Source organism: Plecotus auritus, assembly GCF_963455305.1.
Source record: "Plecotus auritus genome assembly, chromosome: 2".
Classification (NCBI taxonomy): Eukaryota; Metazoa; Chordata; class Mammalia; order Chiroptera; family Vespertilionidae; genus Plecotus; species Plecotus auritus.
Genome location: NC_137771.1, coordinates 163,211,215 through 163,230,058, shown reverse-complemented (window position 1 = coordinate 163,230,058; position 18,844 = coordinate 163,211,215). Strand labels below are relative to the sequence as shown.

At 39.5% G+C, this 18,844-nt stretch overlaps 1 protein-coding gene across 1 annotated transcript in view; it reads right to left on the bottom strand.

Annotated features, from left to right (window-relative positions):
• Window positions 1-1,007: 1,007 nt before the first annotated feature.
• Window positions 1,008-18,844, bottom strand: part of GAP43 (growth associated protein 43) — a 101,672-nt gene continuing 83,835 nt past the window's right edge. The window contains exon 3 of the mRNA XM_080658016.1: window positions 1,008-1,629. Within this exon, the coding sequence (XP_080514142.1) occupies window positions 1,541-1,629 (89 nt within the window). The 3' untranslated portion in view covers window positions 1,008-1,540. The remainder of the gene's footprint in view (window positions 1,630-18,844) is intronic.

The following is an 18,844-nucleotide window of genomic DNA, read 5'->3' as shown; positions in this document are numbered from 1 at the left end:
GAACACCATTTCTTTATCTACTACACCACCCACAAGAACAATGATGATAACCTAATCAAGAATTCGACAGTTGCCTTGTGTGGGGATAAGGCCAACAGAAGTTAATTAGCAGCAACATATAGAATGGGCTGTGTCAATAATTGGGTTAAAATAAATCATTTAAACAAAATCCTGGAGGTTTCTAAAAGTAGTGCATGCTTCTATATTTAACTTGGCAAAATCTACAATAACCTTCCATTGGAGACTTCTCCTGAAGGATGAAAGTACCCTATGGTGACTGTAGTAAAAGTAAGTCTTAGGAAGATACCATTTGTGACACTAAATATGTTGTAATTACCAACAATGACACATACCTGTAAATTGTACCCCTTCTTCCCAAATTCATATGCTGAAATCCTAACTTCTAATACCTCTGAGTATGATCTTATTTGGAGATAGGGTTTTGACAGAGGTAATAAAGTTAAGATGAGATCATTACAGTGGGACCTAATCAAATTTGACTGATGTCCTTACAAAAATAGTAATTTAGACATAGAAATACCCATAGAAAATTAGTAGGGTAAAGAGAAGATGGCCATTTATGTGCCAAAGACAGAGGCCTAGAACAGATCCCATCCTCATGGCCCTCAGAAGGAGCCAATACTACCAATACCTTGATTTCAGAATTCAACCTTGCAGAACTATGAGAAAATATTCTGTTGCTTAAGCCACTAAGTCTGTGGCACTTTGCAATAGCAGCCTAGCGAACTAATACAGCCCCCAACCATCCGATTAAGGACCAAAGCCATTGGTCCTGGCCAGAGCCTTATGCTGCATCGTCTTTTCTTTGTCAGGGTTGTTGGTGTAAGGATGGGAAACTAGAAAGAAGATAAAATGTAAGATCCCAGTTAGAGGATGTGTCAAGCCAACTAGTGATAAGGTGGAACAGAAATACACAGCCATTGGAGTTTGATTACTCTCATGGTTTATTAATATTCAGATTGAAAAAGGAGCCTTAGAGCCGCAAGTAATGCTAATTGGCACATTTGCTTTATTTATTTTCAAAACAAACTGGGTTTTTAATTTTTTTTCCTTTTGTTCATTCCATCACATTGAAAAGGAAGAAAAGAAAAATGGTTTTGAATTCACTTGATATTTTGGACTCCTCAGATGAACAGAACATTGCACACACACTTGGAACAGAGAGAGATAGAGAGGAAAGTGGACTCCCACAGGGCCACACGCACCAATTCAAAAAACTTGGATACAGTGCAAGAATTTCCCAAAATGATTGGATCATCATTACCAAAAACTCGCCATAACAACACCAAGAAACAAAAAATGTTTAAGCCACACTGTTTGACTTGGGATCTTTCCTGCTTATTTTTTTTTAAATGTTTGCCACATAGAGAGAAAGAGGGCTAGTGGGTAGGAGAGGACGGACTCACAGATGTGAGCAGGACAGGAAGGGCAACTTCAGAGTGGAGCTGAGAAGAGGGTGGGGAGATACAGGGTCCAGGAGAGGGGAGGGTGGGGACGTGGAAAGCCATTTCTTAAGAGTTCAGGCATGTTCTTGGTCCGCCTCGAGTTCTTCTCCTTTACCCTCATCCTGCCGGGCACTTTCCTTAGGTTTGGTTTCATCTGCAGCTTCTGAGGAAGAAAACAAGATGGGAGGGTTGGGGAGGGGGAGAAGAATTAGTATTTTTTTATCACCTGTTCACATGATAATGCAATCCATTTCTTTTTTCAAACCATTTCACAAGAGCTTTAAGATGAAATGAGATTGCTGTCTTAGTAATATAATTTCCAAGTTCAGAAGAGTTACTTCCAGAAGATTGTTCAGTGACACATATGAAGAGCTCAGGAGCTATGATATTGGGAGCAAGGAGCCCACACAGAAATTACCATTGTCTTCAATCTCTCAGCCTTACAATCAAAGTATTCACGTATAGGCTCTTAACATTGGGAATCAACAATAATCTTGTATATTTTTTCATTAGTGTCAGACTAATTGTGACAAGTACTTTATGTGGATCATTGAACAGTCATCCCAACTCTCTCATCCATTATTTCTAGTATTATAAAAGCTGGAAAATGAAATACTTGAATTTCCAGTTCCCCTTAAAGCTAAAGCTGTCAAAGCACACTTGCCTTATGATTAAGTGTATTCAATGGGAATGTTTGGAGTGTTTGTAGCAGACTGTAAGCTATTTCCTAATTGCAGTCATTTTAGTAAGACTATCTACTACTACTCATAAATATTTTTAAAGGCCAAAATCTTCCAAAATGACCATTATTAACCATTAAAGACCCAACATACCAATCATATTTTCCAGCAAAAATTTTTTGATGAAACTAACTAAATTCTGATCATCATAATACTTTATGTACCAGCAGTATTCCTCATGGATTACAGAAATTTAGTATGCTAATGTATCATTTAATGTTCTGCCAAAAGAAAGTTTCAGATTTATTTTAGTGAGGGCCTTCTATAGCAATTTGAAATATTTTTAGAGAATTTAGTTAGCTCCCAAGACTTGCCCAATGTATTTAGTGCCCTCTTCAAATTACAAAAGAATAGAATATTGATTTGAACTGTTTAGAAGGATTAACTCTAGGAGCAAAATAATACTTCAAAACTCCTTCCTAAAATAAAATCTTAGGAGCTAGTATGTATGATTTGAGGGAGATTAAAACATTCAAAATAAAAGGTGGACATAGGTTTGGTAAGGTGACAAGAATTATATATTTGTGGAATTAAGGGAACAGAATTCAAAAGAGGAAAACAAAACAACAAGGATTTAGGTAACCTGAGAAGCACTCATACTTTCTGTCCCCCACTGGTGTGCAATCAGGTTAATTCTTCCCCAACCCACCCACTTTCTATTGACATTTTTGCCTGGGCCTAGGGGAAAAGGTGACACTTGACATGCATCTGTTAATTGAAGTCACTGTTATTTGCTATTAAAAGAGCTTCAATATCTATATATTCTCTCCTCAAATGCTTCAAAGTATTTTAAATATAATTATTTATTTATTCAATAAGTTTGTATCAATCACCTGCAATGTGCCAAGCATTTTTATAAGTATTGAGAAGAAGCAGTGAAGAAACAATAAATATCCTTGCTCTTGTTTAAGCCTTTCATAATAAACTTTTAATGAACAATGAAATCTATAATCATAATATATCAATACTGAGAAGGACCTTTAAGATCATCCATCAGTCATTAAACCATAACTCTTCAAGGGCAATAAAAATATCTATTTTTGCTTAACTTTGAACAACTAGCTCCTAACCCCCGCCTAGAGCAGGGAAGGCCCTCAATTAATATTTATTGAATGCAAGAATGAATGAACATCCTTATTTCACAGATGATGAAACTAAAGTCCAGTAACAGGAAGAGATCTTCCTTAAATCATAAGATTTGTTCATGACCAGGTTTTCCCATTATATCAGGTTGCCATACTCAACCAGTGGGGGTTCAGCTCAAATCCGTTTTATCAATTTAGCACTGGAAACTAAGTACCTAGGGTTCACAGGTTTTGAGTGACCTACAAAACTTCCATGATTAAAAACAAATTGTTGTTCCAAATGTAAAATAAAAGTCATATAATTAAAATGGATAAAGTTCAGTTAGATGACTACAAAAGGTAACATGTCAGTTAGTTAGCTGGGATTCAAGTCAACTGAACACACACGATAATATATATATATATCTCCTATCTAATAAAAGAGTAATATGCAAATTAACCACCACTCCACTACACCCACAACCCACGCCCACCAGCCAATCAGGAGCGAGTATGCAAATTAATCCAACCAAGATGGCTGCAGCCAAGGAGCAAGCAGGAGGCTTGGGTTTTCCCGGCAATGGAGGAAGCCAAGCTTCCTGCACACCCTGGCCTGCCTTAGCCTCTGCTCAAGGCTACAAAGTTTCAATTAGAGAAGATAAATAAATCCCAGATACCAGGGCCTCCACTTGGGTTGCCAGGGGGCGTGGCTGGCCTGCAAACCACCACAGGCCCCTCGCCCAGGCCACCCCCCAAGGGAACCCCCACCCTGATCTGGGACACCCTTCAGGGCAAACCAGCTGGCCCCCACCTGTGCACCAGGACTCTATCCTATCTAATAAAAGAGTAATATGCAAATTGACCATCACTCCAACACACAAGATGGCTGCCCTTATGTGGTCAAAGATCCTGGCCCCATGTGGACACAAGATGGCCACCACAAGATGGCCAGCAGGGGAGGGACCAGGTCTGCAAGGGAGGGCAGTTGTGGGCAATCAAGCCTGCAGGGGAGGGCAGTTAAGGGTGACCAGGCCAGCAGAGGAGGGAAGTTGGGGGCAACCGGGCCTGCAGGGAAGGGCAGTTGGGGGGGACCCAGGCCTGCAGGGGAGGGCAGTTAGGGGTGACCAGGCCTGCAGGGGAGAACAGTTAGGGGTGACCAGGCCTGCAGGGGAGGGCAGTTAGGAGCAAACAGGCTGGCAGGGGAGCAGTTAGGCATCAATCAGGCTGGCAGAGAGTGGTTAGGGGATGATCAGGCTGGCAGGTAGAAGCAGTTAGGGGCAATCAGGAAGGCAGGCAGGGGAGCAGTTGGGAGCCAGCAGTCCTTGACTGTGAGAGGAATGTCCGACTGCCCATTTAGGCCCAATCCTACTGGGATCGGGCCTAAACAGGCAGTCAGACATCCCTCGAGGGGTCCCAGATTGGAGAGGGTGCAGGTTGGGCTGAGGGACACACACACCCCTGTGCACAAATTTCATGCATCGGGCCTTCAATATATATATATTATATGAGATGAAAGTGATTTTATACTTGTTTGATGTTATTGAATATTAAACAAAGGGGTTATTTTTGTATTAGATTAAGGGACAACTAATTAGTAAAAATAGAATGTGTCAAATCATGGGATTCAATGAAATTCTTATAGGTCACAGGAAATTATGGGGAGAAGAAAATCTAAAATAATAATGTTTTATAACCACAAAAGCGAGGTAAGATAAGAACTCATAGCGATATTTATTTTAAAAAGTAAACCTACATGCAAATGAAGGAAACAGGCAATCAGATGTGAACCATATGCCTGCTCTAGTTAGAACCACTTTAATGGGAGACTGCACATGAGTTTGATAAAGGTTTGAACCTCAGACAAAGGGAAATTTATTGTGAACAGAATCTGAGATATAGATAAATAGGTCCATTTGAGCCTGAATGTCAGCAAGGACTTCTGGAAATTGCTAACTTGCTCTTTCTCTCACTGATGCTAACTCTAGACAAGTCATTGTAGTTAATAAATCATGTTGACCATATGGTTGTATATCTATATTTTCTTACCTGTTCTATTCAGCAGCCTCTCCGCCTAGAAAGAACCGTGACTTATGACTTCCCAGGCTCCTGAAGCACTTAGCTATAGCTAACATATTTGACCCTGACTCTATGCTCAGAACATTCTAAGTATTCCATTCTATGTCATTTTGTTTAATTCTCACAGGTACCTTAATCATCCAATTTTATAGGTGGGAAACTGAGGCACAGTAAGATGAAGTAACTTACCCAAGACCACACTGTTTATGAATGGCAACAAGGAATTCTAACCTAGGACAGAGCCATCTAGGCAGCTTCTACTTTAGATTGCTCTTTCTGCCTTTAACTTTGCCCAAGAAGAGTGGGTTTTCCCAGAGTGGGAGCTAGAGGAGGGAGTCCACAGGTATGTAAGCCTGGGGCCTATAAACTCTAAAAACAGATCTTGGTAAAAGCAGCTCAGAATGGAGGGAAGAATTCTGATTACTTTTGTCTATCTATATAATAAAAGCCTAAGTGACCATTACGGCAGAATGACCAGAAGGACTGGTCGCTATGATGCGCACTGACCACCAGGGTGCAGACGCTCAATGCTGCATCCATTTGCATGGGTGCAGGCAGATCTGGATCTCACGGGATTTTGAGGCACATGCAAGTGGGCAGAGACTTGACTCTGGGTCTCCCAACGCAGGCAGACTTGACACTGTGTCCCTGTGGGAGCCAGCCCAGACTCTGACAGCAGGGAGGAGGGAGTCCCATCCCCCACAAAATCAACCAGAATTAGCCATTGGTCAGGCAGCTCTCAGTGGCCTGACAGCCAGGACTCTCATTCACCTGCATCCCAGACCCTGACAGCAGGGAGGTGGGAATATGTCTAACGTGCAACTATTGACACAACATAGTTCTGCAGCCGAAAGAAGGCGGCAGCAACGACAGAATATGTCTGAAGAACAGCCACCAACAAGTACTACCAATACTGGTAGGAACTGCCTTCTCAGCGAAAATGGAGTACATGAGGATGCAATTCTCGAACATAGTCATGGTGGAATGACTGTTAGATGTCAATTTTGACTATCACTAAATTTCTCTGATGAAAAACCATCTGATGGAAAATTTACTCGATGTTGTAGCAAAGGTAAAGTTTGTCCAAATGATACACATTTTCCAGGATACCATGCATATTTAAAAAGATTAATGACAAACCAAGATTCTGACAGTAAAAATTTCATGGAAAATATTTGTTCCATAAATAGTTCTTTTGCTTTTGCTTCAATGGGTGCAAATATTGCATTGCCATCAGAATATGGGCCACACTGTTTTAGAATACACGGACAAGTTTATCACCGTACTGGGACTTTACATCCTTCGGATGGTGTTTCTCGGAAGTTTGCTCAACTCTATATTTTAGATACAGCCGAAGCGACGAGTAAAAGATTAGCAATGCCAGAAAACCGGGGCTGCTCAGAAAGACTCATGATCAACATCAACAACCTCATGCATGAAATAAATGAGTTAACAAAATCGTACAAGATGCTACATGAGGTAGAAAAGGAAGCCCAATCTGAAGCAGCAGCAAAAAGTATTGCTCCCCTGGAAGTAACAATGGCGATTAAATATGATCGTAACAGTGACCCAGGTAGATATAATTCTCCCCGTGTAACCGAGGTTGCTGTCATATTCAGAAATGAAGATGGAGAACCTCCTTTAGAAAGGGACTTGCTCATTCATTGTAAACCAGATCCCAATAATCTGAATGCCACTAAAATGAAACAAATCAGTATCCTGTTTCCCACATTAGATTCAATGACATGTCCTATTCTTTTTCCACATGGTGAAAAAGGCTGGGGAACAGATATTGCATTAAGACTCAGAGACAACAGTGTACTCAACAATAATACTAGACAAAATGTAAGGACACTAGTCACACAAATGCAGTATTATGGATTTCATCTCTCTGTGCGGGACACGTTCAATCCTATTTTAAATACAGGAAAATTAACTCAACAGTTTATTGTGGACTTGTATTAAAAAATGGAGGCCAATCGGATAAATTTCATTAAAGCAAACCAACCTAAGTTGATAGTTGAAAAATATAGTGGTTTGCTGGATATCTCACATCTAGATCTGAAAATGACAATGTGCCAATTGGTAAAATGATAATACTTCCATCATCTTTTGAGGGTAGTCCCAGAAATATGCAGCAGCAATATCAGGATGCTATGGTGATTGTAACAAAGTATGGCAAGCCTGATTTATTCATTACCATGACATGCAACCCCAAATGGACAGATATTACAAACAATTTACAACACTGGCAAAAAGTTGAAAACAGACCTGACTTGGTAGCCAGAGTTTTTAATATTAAACTGAATGCTCTTTTAAATGATATATGTAAATTCCATTTATTTGGCAAAGTAATAGTTAAAATTTATGTCACAATTTCAGAAATGTGGACTGCCTCACTCTCACATATTATTGATATTAGTGATCCAAATTATGAACAGAAGATGACACTGACTAGTTGTTAAGGCAGAAATTCTGGATGAAAACCAGTGTCTTCGACTTTTTCAAATTGTAAAATCAAATATGGTACATGGACCATGTGGAATACAAAATCCAAATAGTCCATGTAGTCGGATATCCCCCGAGGGGTCCCAGATTGGAGAGGGTGCAGGTCAGGCTGAGCGACACCCCTTCCATGCACAAATTTTGTGCACCAGGCCACTAGTATAATATAAAATCTTGTTTTGGTACATTCTGGTGCTATTGTATAATTTTCAAATGCTAGAAATTAGTTAATATGTACAGTAATCTTTAGTATTTTGTGTAAAAACTATGATCATCATGATGAGTGGCAAAGGAAGATGAATGGCTGAGGCCAGTTGGTCACTCCAATTATCATGATCCAATTAGGGTAATTAGTCACATTTCCCATCTAGAGGATCAGCCTCCCACTGAGATAGTCATTGCTTAAGAAGGGGCTATAGAAGCTAAAATTTACATGACATTTTTAATACCAAGTGACATAGAACAAGTGAGTGAAAGTACAAGGTCTGAAGCTGGCAAATGAGGAAAACCTGCAATTGCTGCTATGACAGCTGAAATCCATCAAGTTCAAGAGTAGAAAACACTTTTTGTTTTTCAGTTTAGCTCTGAATATACTTTTGTTTATATTAAACATAAAAACCTAATGCTAACGAAGTTCAATTAGGTGTTTATCTAATAATGATATTGTAATTTTGGTTAAGACATTACATGAAAAGAGCAAGATTAAATTAATCATAGAACATATCTATCTATCTATCTATCTATCTATCTATCTATCTATCAATCATCTATCATCTATCTACATACCTCCCTATTTATCATCTTAAGTGGCCAGTGAATTTATCCTCTAGAAGAGTCATTAATATTCAACCTAGTGATGGCTTCTCTCCACAATTCAGTCTTCACCAGGGGAAATCAACCCTCAAATCCAGTTTTATTATGAGAAGGAGTATGTCAAAGAAAAAAACAAATGATGATGCATTTTAGTGGTTTGGTCTAAAAGGGGTGAAAAAGTTGTTTTGTGTGTTTTTTTACAGAATTGGACAGTTTGATAATGTTTATATTAAATAATATTTAAATTCTCAAAAATTACGGTCTGTCAGTTTTTACAGACCATGTTAGAATCTGGTAAAGAGCTATAAACTTCTCCAGCCTTGACATTTTAACCCTGACAAAAACATTACTTTTTCCAGGCCCAAAGACCTCTTAGAAATCACCATGTTCTCTAGCAGTCTCCATGTATTCGATAATTTTCTGTGTTAACTTCAAAAGAGAGAGTGCACATCATACACAGTAAAGCCATATATTATTAATGTCTTAGAGTTGAAGGATGCTTCAAAAGAGAAGAAAAATGTGTAAATTTACTTATTTATTCATTTGGTAAAAGGTTCTGGGCCATAGTTACTATGTGCCATGCATTGTTCTAAGCACTGCAAACACAGCGGCGGTGATACAGCAATGAAAACACCAAGCAATGATTTCAGCCTTCTTAGAATTCATATGCTAGTGTTTACTGGCATGTGTATTGCTTGTTGGAGAAGGAGGCATAAAAGAAAACATAGTAGCTAGGTAAGAAGACAGCTCAAAGGGGCATACTTTCTCCTGGGATTTGCAAAGTTGAGTATCTTGAATGAATCTCATAAGTTTTGAAATAGGAAAAACCCTAGTAGGTATCACATTCTGGATTCATAATAACTATTCCTAAAAAAAGATCAAGACCACGTTAAGATGGCAATAAAGATGGAAGTCATTTCTATGCCCCTTGGAAACTGCGGTGGTAGCCTTGAAAGAGTAAGGGGATCCATGGAAGCCTTCACAGTGGTCCTGGAAAAATGTACACCACACTGGCTCTCTGATCCTTGCTGAAATAGATTCTGGAAACTGCTCTTTCCTTTATGCATTCCATTCATTTCCTCAAAAGGGTGAGAATAGCACGTCTGCACATTCTGTTGGTGAACAAATACCAGGAGCATATGCAGCAGCGGCTGCTTGTGCGTCAGCCAGGCAGCCGGCTGCAATGCTGCTGAAGGGATGGCGGTGTTCCCAGCTGCCATCGCCTACACTGAGCTCTAATGGCCCTGTTTACTGGCTCTGGTCCAGGCCCCTCCGCAGCCCTACATTACTGAAATTAGGTTGAGTGGATTTCCTAGTAAAACATTACCTCTTGGGACCTGCCCAGCTCTCCCCAGCCTTGTCAACATTGATTAAATTGAAGCTGCTATCATCTTGGGGCCATGCCCACAATTACTCTACCAGTCACCACTGGGCTGGGGTGTTTGCTCCATTTCCTTTTTTTATTTTTATCATTCTTGAGTATTAAGTATCATCATCTCGAAGTCTCAACGGAAAGCGGTAAAAAAGCATTTTGCAGCTAACTCACATATGTCCCTCTTATTACTTACATGGTCTTCCTCTTGAGCTGTGTACCAGATGTTGATCTGCAGCCTGATCATGGCTTTTGGTGGTTACTGGGATCCACATTTTATGCTTTTCATGACCATATTTTACATTTCAAGTTCCTTTGAAAGCACTGAACCAGTATACACTATTTTGATGTCAACGGAATGGTGCAAATATCACCTATGTCCCCTCCTTGCTCTCTGTGCCTTGGAAAGAGAGTATAACCCTATTGCTTACAATACTATTCACTTTAGGATTTCAAAGAAGAAAAAGGAAGAATTTAACCAAGGAGAAGACTCAGAGGCAACATGGCAGGTCCCCAGTGATACCTGAAATGTACTCCTTCTCTCAGAAGTTGAGGCCTAGGATCAAGCTGACTTATGTTCTAGCCTTAACTATGCAACCAATTAGTCCTGTGACCTTCCTTTCTTTGCCTCAGTTTCCGAATCTATGAAAAAAATATGGATAATAATGCCCACCCCACCTTATTGCAGGTTGCTTGGAGGTCAAAAAAAGGTATTTGAAAGGACTTTATAAAATTTAAAATACAGTATGTAATATGTCAAGATTTTAATCCAACTTGTGGGATTTAGGTAAAAACGAAAACAAAAAAACAAAACAAAACAATACCTATCAAGTTTAACATTTTTATCCCAGGAAATAAAATAGCAATCCCTACCCACAAACCCCCAAAATCTTCTTCCCAGATAAATGGCTAAGATAATTTCTCCCCTAGATTGTTCCTGTAAAGTTTCTACCTCTAATTAGAAAATAAGAATATAAGTGATTTATTAAATAGAGCTGCTCATTATAGAATCTAGGATTTTTAACTGATAGAACAAAAGTTAGTGTTTTTTTTCTGAAAGGAGAAAAGACCCAGAGATTTTAAAAAGTTAAAACAAAACTTAAAGGAAGTACAGCTTGATCTTGAAAACTTCTTAAATGTTCTCTATATAAAATGTCTACCAAGCCATCAAAAATTAGGTGTTTGACCTTCTTTCCCCATTAGATAAGAGAGCTGGTTCTAGAGCCAGACTATATGCATTTAAATTCTTTCTCTGCAGACTGGTGCAGCCATGGTAGAAAACAGTATGGAGTTTCCTCAAAAAATTAAAAATAGAACTGCCTTTTCCCACTTTGTCCACCTCCAACTCCTCCTCACCCCTTTCCCCTCTGGCTATCACCATACTGTTATCTGTGTCTATACACTTTATGGGGTGATCCCCTTCTGGCAATATATCCAAAGAAACCTGAAACACTAATTCAAAATAATATATGCACCCTTGTGTTCATTGCAGTGTAATTTACAATAGCCAATATCTGGAAATAGCCCAAGTGCCCATGGAGAGATGAGTGGATAAAAAAGCTGTGGTACATTTGCACAATGGAATACTATGCAGCTGTAAAAAAGAAGGATCTCTCACCCTTTGCAACAGCATGGAAGGTCCTGGAGAGTATTATGCTAAGTGAAATAAGCCAGCCAGAGAAAGACCAGTATCACATGATCTCAGTTATATATGGAATTTAATGAACAAAATAAACTGATGAACAAAATAGAAACAGAGGCATGGATGCATGGAACAGACTGACAGCTGTCTGTTACATATTTTCATATGTATTTATATTTATAAATATAAATTTTATACATATAGATTTTATATCTATATAATGTATAGAGACAGATAACAGTATGGTGATAGCCAGAGGGGAAAAGGGTGAGGAGGATTTGGAGGTGGACAAAGTGGGGAAAAGGAAGACAGAAAGAGACTTTGCTTGAGGCGATGGGTGTACAATGCAGTGTGAAGATGATGTTTTATTGAGTTGTACAATTGTATGTTTTGTGAACCAATGTTACTCCAATAAAATAAATAAATAAATAAAAATTCTCTCTTTGACATTTGCCATGATTTTGAGTAAGTTATTTAACCTCTTATTGCCTCATTTTCCTTATCTGTAATTTATCTGTAATTGGTGATATTATGGGTACCTGCCTCCTGGGCTTTTTATGATATTTCAATGTGTTAATTATTTAAAGTACTTAATAATGAATGGTGTGTTTCAGTAAGTGCTCAATAAGTGTTGAGTATTATTATGTGACTTAAAGGGAGCTAACATTGGTTTAATTTTTACTATGTGCCAATCATTGTTCTAAGGGGTTTCACACATAAGTATTCAATATACATCTTGCCTGCTTCCCCATTTCTTCATCAGTAAAGTGGGAATAATAATATCTACCTCATAGATTTGTGATGAGCGTTAAATGAGAGAATAAAGAACTTAATACAGTGCCACTACCTTGCTCACCTATGTGCCTAATGAATGAATTATCTTCTTCCTGTCTCCACATTTATGCTCATCTAATTTTAGCCCACAATCAAGAGGAAAGTTTCTTCAAATATCCAAAGAAAGGTGTTAGAAATGCTCTCAACAATGTCGCAGGAATGAGACAAACACTCGAAACTGGGTCGGCAAGGCAAATTTACTTCTGTGCAGAAGGGTGCTCCTGCCAGCTGAAAATCATGGGCACAAGCACACCAAAAGGGAAGTCTGTTCGGGTTTTATTTCCTGACATGGGGTCTGCCCTGCCCCTCACTCTGAACTCTGACCTGATTGGCCAGGGTTCAGAGCTCAGATTCCCATTATTGCACGATTGGCTAATTCAGAGGACAGGGAAGGTAAGGCAGAACTTAAGATGGCAGCCCCCCCTGAGAGCCTGAAGGTCATACCAAGATTGCAGAACCTAAGATGGTGGCCCCCAGAAGAATCGGAAGGTCATATCAAAATGGCGGGACCTAAGATGGTAGCGAGCTCCTTTCTTTGACAGAAAAGATTGCTGGTTCACTCTCCCAATGGGAAAGAAGAGTTTGTGCCTTATGAAGTTTTTGCTTGTAGAATGAAAATGAAATTAAAAACAACAACAAAAAAAGGCTTTGATGTCAATGGTCAAGGTCCAGAAATGACTGCGAGGGTAAAAATGGGCAGGGGTCAAACTTGAAGGGCATGATTTTGTGATGCAAGAATCAAAGCTGCTAAACAATAATGTCTCAAATGCAATCACCTCTGATACTGCCTCTATTAAGAACAGAACAATTTCTCTATTTCATACCTGGAGAATAGCAGCCAATTGATTTTAAAAAGAAACAACTTACCCTCAGCCTTAGCTCTATATGATTCCCTAAATTTTGTAGCAAAAATTTACCATACCGAATGAGCAAGAACCCTGTCTCTGGATATGTAGTAAATCTTGCATCTAGCAGGCAATTTATAGAGGATGACAAATCTCCAGGTTTAAGATACCTATCTAATTTTAAGAAAAATTCCCATACTCAATAATTACCAAATTCAAAACTTGAAAAAGGCCTAAAACTTCTTGTCCCTTAACCTTACAGAAAATAATCAAATACAGTGAAAATTTTCAATTTCATGATGAGAAAGACCTTTTTATTTCCAAGAAGCTTTGTAGTTATCTGGGGACAGGGCATGTGTTGGGGGAGACATTGGTGTTCTGATGGGATAATTCTTTCTACCTATGCACAACTCTTTCTCTTTTCTGGGCCTTCTGAAGGAAGGAACTACAGCAGATTTTGAAGAATAAAGAGAGAACAGATGGAGTAGTAAGAAACCATTCTCTTAAAAGAAATCCAGGCACAGAAATACCCTACTTTTGGGGGAATTTAATAAAAACATGATCCCTCTCCCACTCTACTCCAAGGATAATCTCTAATTCCTCCTGCTGCATTTTGGAGGAAATTAGTAATTTTCAAAAGGTTCAGAACTCAGGTATTTGATGTTAATTATTTAGATCCATACTTAGGAGTTGAGGAAAAATATAACTGTTATCATCATAATTAGCTAGTTAATCTATACTAATAAAAGAGAAACATTCAAATTGACCATACCTCTGCTACACCCACAAGCCAATCAGGAGCGAGTATGCAAATTAACCCAACCAAGATGGCTGGGGCCACGGAGTGAGCAGGAGGTTTGGGTTTCCCTGGCGATGGAGGAAGCCAAGCTTCCTGGCAGGCCCTGGCCTCCTCTCAAGGCTACAAACTTTCAATTATAGGAGCTAAATAAATCCCAGATACCAGGGCCTCCACTTGGGTTGCCGGGGGGCATGGCCAGCCTGCAAACCACCACAAGCCCCTCGCCCAGGCTGCTCCATGCCCCAAGGGAACCCCCACCCTGATCCGGGACACCCTTCAGGGCAAACCAGCTGGCCCCCACCCATGCACCAGGCCTCTATCCTATCTAATAAAAGAGTAATATGCAAATTGGCCATCACTCCAACACACAAGATGGCTGCCCCTATGTGGTCAAAGATCCTGGCCCCATGTGGACACAAGATGGCCACCACAAGATGGCCAGCAGGGGAGGGCAGTTGGGAGGGACCAGGCCTGCAAGGGAGGGCAGTTAGAGGTGACCAGGCTGGCAGGGGAGGGCAGTTAGGGATGACCAGGCTGGCAGGGGAGGGCAGTTAGGGGCAATCAGGCTGACAGGGGAGCAGTTAGGCATCAATCAGGCTGGCAGGGGAGTGGTTAGGGGGTGATCAGGCTGGCAGGCAGAAGCGGTTAGGGGCAACCAAGAAGGCAGGCAGGTGAGCAGTTGGGAGCCAGCAGTCCTGGATTGTGAGAGGGATGTCCTACTGCCCGTTTAGGCCCAATCCTGGTAGGATTGGAGAGGGTGCAGGCTGGGCTGAGGTACACCCCCCCCCCCTGTGCACGAATTTCATGCACCAGGCCTCTAGTAATATTAATAATAGGAAGAGAGCAAAGTGGGGGGAGGGGCAAACATTATAAGCATGGTCATCTGGGCAGCTTCACCAGGAAGCTACAACTTCACACTCCCCAGGGAACCCTGGGTCCATTCCCAGTGATCTGAGGGAAGGAATTAAACAAAGGAGGAGATGGACACATGGGCAATGAAGTCTGGGTAAGTTAGGGAAGGTGCTTGTCTGTCAGTCTAGCCTGAGGAAAAGGATCATTGGCTAGGAGGGTGAAGCCAGGCAGGCATGTGAATTCTTCAAGGGTTAATTGGTTAAGCTCCTGGTTATAATCCCCAAACAAAGAGCTTCCTCTCTCTTAAGCAGCCACATAGCCCATGGCCATGCAGACATCCCACACAATGGACTGCAGCTGGGAACTCAGCTAAGCTAGCCAGATGCTGGACTGGACTGGACTGTGCTTTAATGGGGAACAGAGACACTTGGCAGTGCCCATAATTCTAGCCCTGCTGAAGCAAGATTGGATTTTTTCCATGGCAGAATAGACAGAAATGGGACATTGGAAACCCAGGAGTTTAATTTCTTGGAAATAAAGATTACTCATCCTCCTGTTCAAGTCTCAGTAAATTCCTTTCCTTATGACATCACAAAAACTCCACTTCCACTGGTAATGACTGGGGGTACAGAGGGCACCCCATCTATAACAAAACAGGCTAATCATGTTTCTTTGTCATTGAATTTATTCTTAGTTTTAATTCCTAGCACCTTTTCACATTTATTGAAACCGGCTGCTTAAGCATCATACTAGACATCATACATCATTTGTTTGTTTTTCCTTAGGTATCTCTATTATTCTTATTGTTTTCAATATTGTTTTCAACAATGAGCTACCCTAGATCTTATCTAGTGATCAGTTACAAAAACATAGTCATCATTTGTGTCTGTCAGACCTTGAAAAAGTTAATGAACAATCTGGGTTATACTGGTTTGCATTTTAAAATTCAACTATTTATAATGTTTTAACATATAATGAGTTAATATGCCTTCTTACAAAGTTTGCATTTTTAATATTTGTCTTTAAAAACAAAAACAGATCTAGGTTTTTCAAATTCCACAATCTGATATGTGATTAAATTACTTCTCTGACTCCAAGGTTAAAATACAGAAATCAAAAATAGACATAATTCTAACGCCTTAAGAGTCACTCCAATAGCTATGCAGCTACCTAAAAACTTTTCCTATGTATGAATAACTATTGCTTGGGCAACATTTAAATTTTAAAATAAAAGCACTACATCTGTGAGTTATATTCAGCTCAGGCATTGCTATGACTCACCTTGATGTGTTTGATTGTATTTGCAATACACCAGAAAATTATTTATCTTTGTTGTTTAATTTTCCCTTATGGCTGTATCTACACAGCACAAACAAAACTAAAGACTTGGCAGTTGTCTTGCTAATTTTATCAATGCAAATGGATAAACCACACAATTCAGGATAAAAATTTGAAATCTCTATACATTGTCACAGAGTAGGCTTGTAATTGCTCGTAAAATTACAGAATAGTGGATGCTGAAGGGGATCTTAGAGATTATCTGACTTCAGCCCCTCATTCTCTCTGAAGATGGAGAGTTTCTGTGACTTGTCTAAAGTTACACAGCTAATTACAATTCAGCAAATCCTCCCATAATACTATAACGCCTCTCACAACTTTGGGGGATGAGTGGATTCTACTACTTGATTTTAATTTACCTGTCTCTCCAGTAGTCCTAAATATACTATATACATCTATTCCTCCCCCCCTTTCCTCTTTACTATCCTCCTCCCCTTTTCCCTCTCTCTCTCACTTCACTCTCTACTTTCTTCCTCCCTCCTTCCATTTATTTTCTCTGCTGTGTAAAAGAAGGTAAGTTCAGTATAATTTTGCTATAAGGGCTGCACGAAGTAATTTTATTATTTTTAAAAAATTAATTTTGAGGGAGAGAAACATTGATCTGTTACCTCCTGCACATGGCCTGACCGGAGATCGAACCTGCAACCTGGTTATGTGCCCTGACCAGGAATCGAACCCACCACCCTTTGGTGTACAGGAACCAACTGAGCCACATCGGCCAGGGTCAGAAGCAATGTTAGGCAGCCCGGAGGCTTGCAGAACCACGGGGCTGAGGATTATTGTTGTATCAAACTTCAACATTTTAAGTACAGATTGTGAGAAATGAAGTGGATATTTTATGCAGAGAGGAAAAGAAATGGGGACTTCTAAAACTGTAATTTAGATGGAATAGTCATCATTGCTTTGGGAAAGCTTTATAAATTGAATGACTAAAGAGTTATTAGGCACTGAAAGTCCAGAATTATTGATAATTACTACAAATACTGTCATATCTAGGATTCTATATGAGATCATGATTAGGTCATGAAGAAGAGGAAATAAAAGTGCATATCATTCCCCCATCTACCACTCCCTCCACTTCCCAATGAAAGCTGAGTGTTAAAATACCAACTGAGAAGGTTTAACTCAATTTTGAAATTAATTTAAAGAAACATTATTGTAACAAAAAAGTCCTACAGAAGGTATTTGTGCTCTATGCTTGCACGTAGATAAATAAATGCAATCTACACCTCTTACTGTGAGAATTCATTTTGCACTCATTGTGAGCTTTGGCTTCCTGGGGCCTGTCAAATTGTGGCACTGCCTGTGAGTGAAAAATTGTTTTCAGAATCAATAGCACTTACTGGAATACAACCATAACTATATCAAAAAAGTAATATTTTTATTTGTATTAATTTTTCTCTTTTTAGTCAAAGATGCCAAAGTTCTTTACTTATATTTAGTGGCAAAGAATGTAATAGCTTTGGCTATTTGGGGACATTGAGACAATAGCAGTTAAAGAATAAAGACTTGCCTGGCTGGTGTGGCTCAGTGGTTGAGCATCGCCTCATAAACCAAGGTCACTGGTTTGATTCCTGGTCAGGACACATGCCTGGGTTTCCGGCTTGATCCCCAGTAGGAGGCATGCAGGAGGCAGCCTACCAAGGATGTTTCTCTCTCATGAATGTTTCTATCTCTCTCTCTCCCTCTCACTCCTCTCCCTCTAAACATCAATAAAAACATAGTTTGTTTGTTTGTTTTGAAAAAAGAATAAAGGCTCATGGTGAGTCTTAGCTTATCTGAGATAGAACTCAGGAATCTAGTATGACTGCCCATCATAAAATATTGAAAAATCATTCCATTCTCTCCTTTCTCCACCCATTTTTGTTTTTGGCATCTTCTTAAAATATTCCTTTTTTCTTAATTTCAGTGAAGACTATGTTCTGGATTTTTTTTCCTTCTATTTTCTAGCTTTTATTTTTCCATTCTGTGTCTAGATTTTCGTCCCTGTACCCTAACATGTCCACAAACCAAGATTCAATTATAAATTCTCTTTGTAGACTCTGCATCAGAAAACTCATTTTCTCTAGTGACTTAAACCCTGACCCCATAATCAGGTAACCATCAAATTTATATTATCACTGCCATATTGTGTGATACATCCCTATAAACATATTACTTCCTTTATCAAAAAAACTTTACTGATTCCTGACTACATATACATTAAATTCCAATATTTCTCCACATCCTTGACTCTACTCCTGACTCTAATCTTATATCTCAGTCTGTACTGGACATCACATGATCACTGTCACTGCAAATATCACCAGATTAGCCTTATCATTCTCTCAGTGATCCAAGTTTAAAATTCTCTCTCTCCATATGCATCTATCTTTTGGTTCTTCTTTCTCAATGACAGATCTCTACTTGAGGGCATGAAATGGAAAAAAAAAATAACTGTACTGATGAAAATTATGCCAGACTCAAAGGCAATAGAAACTAATCATACTACTGCTTCG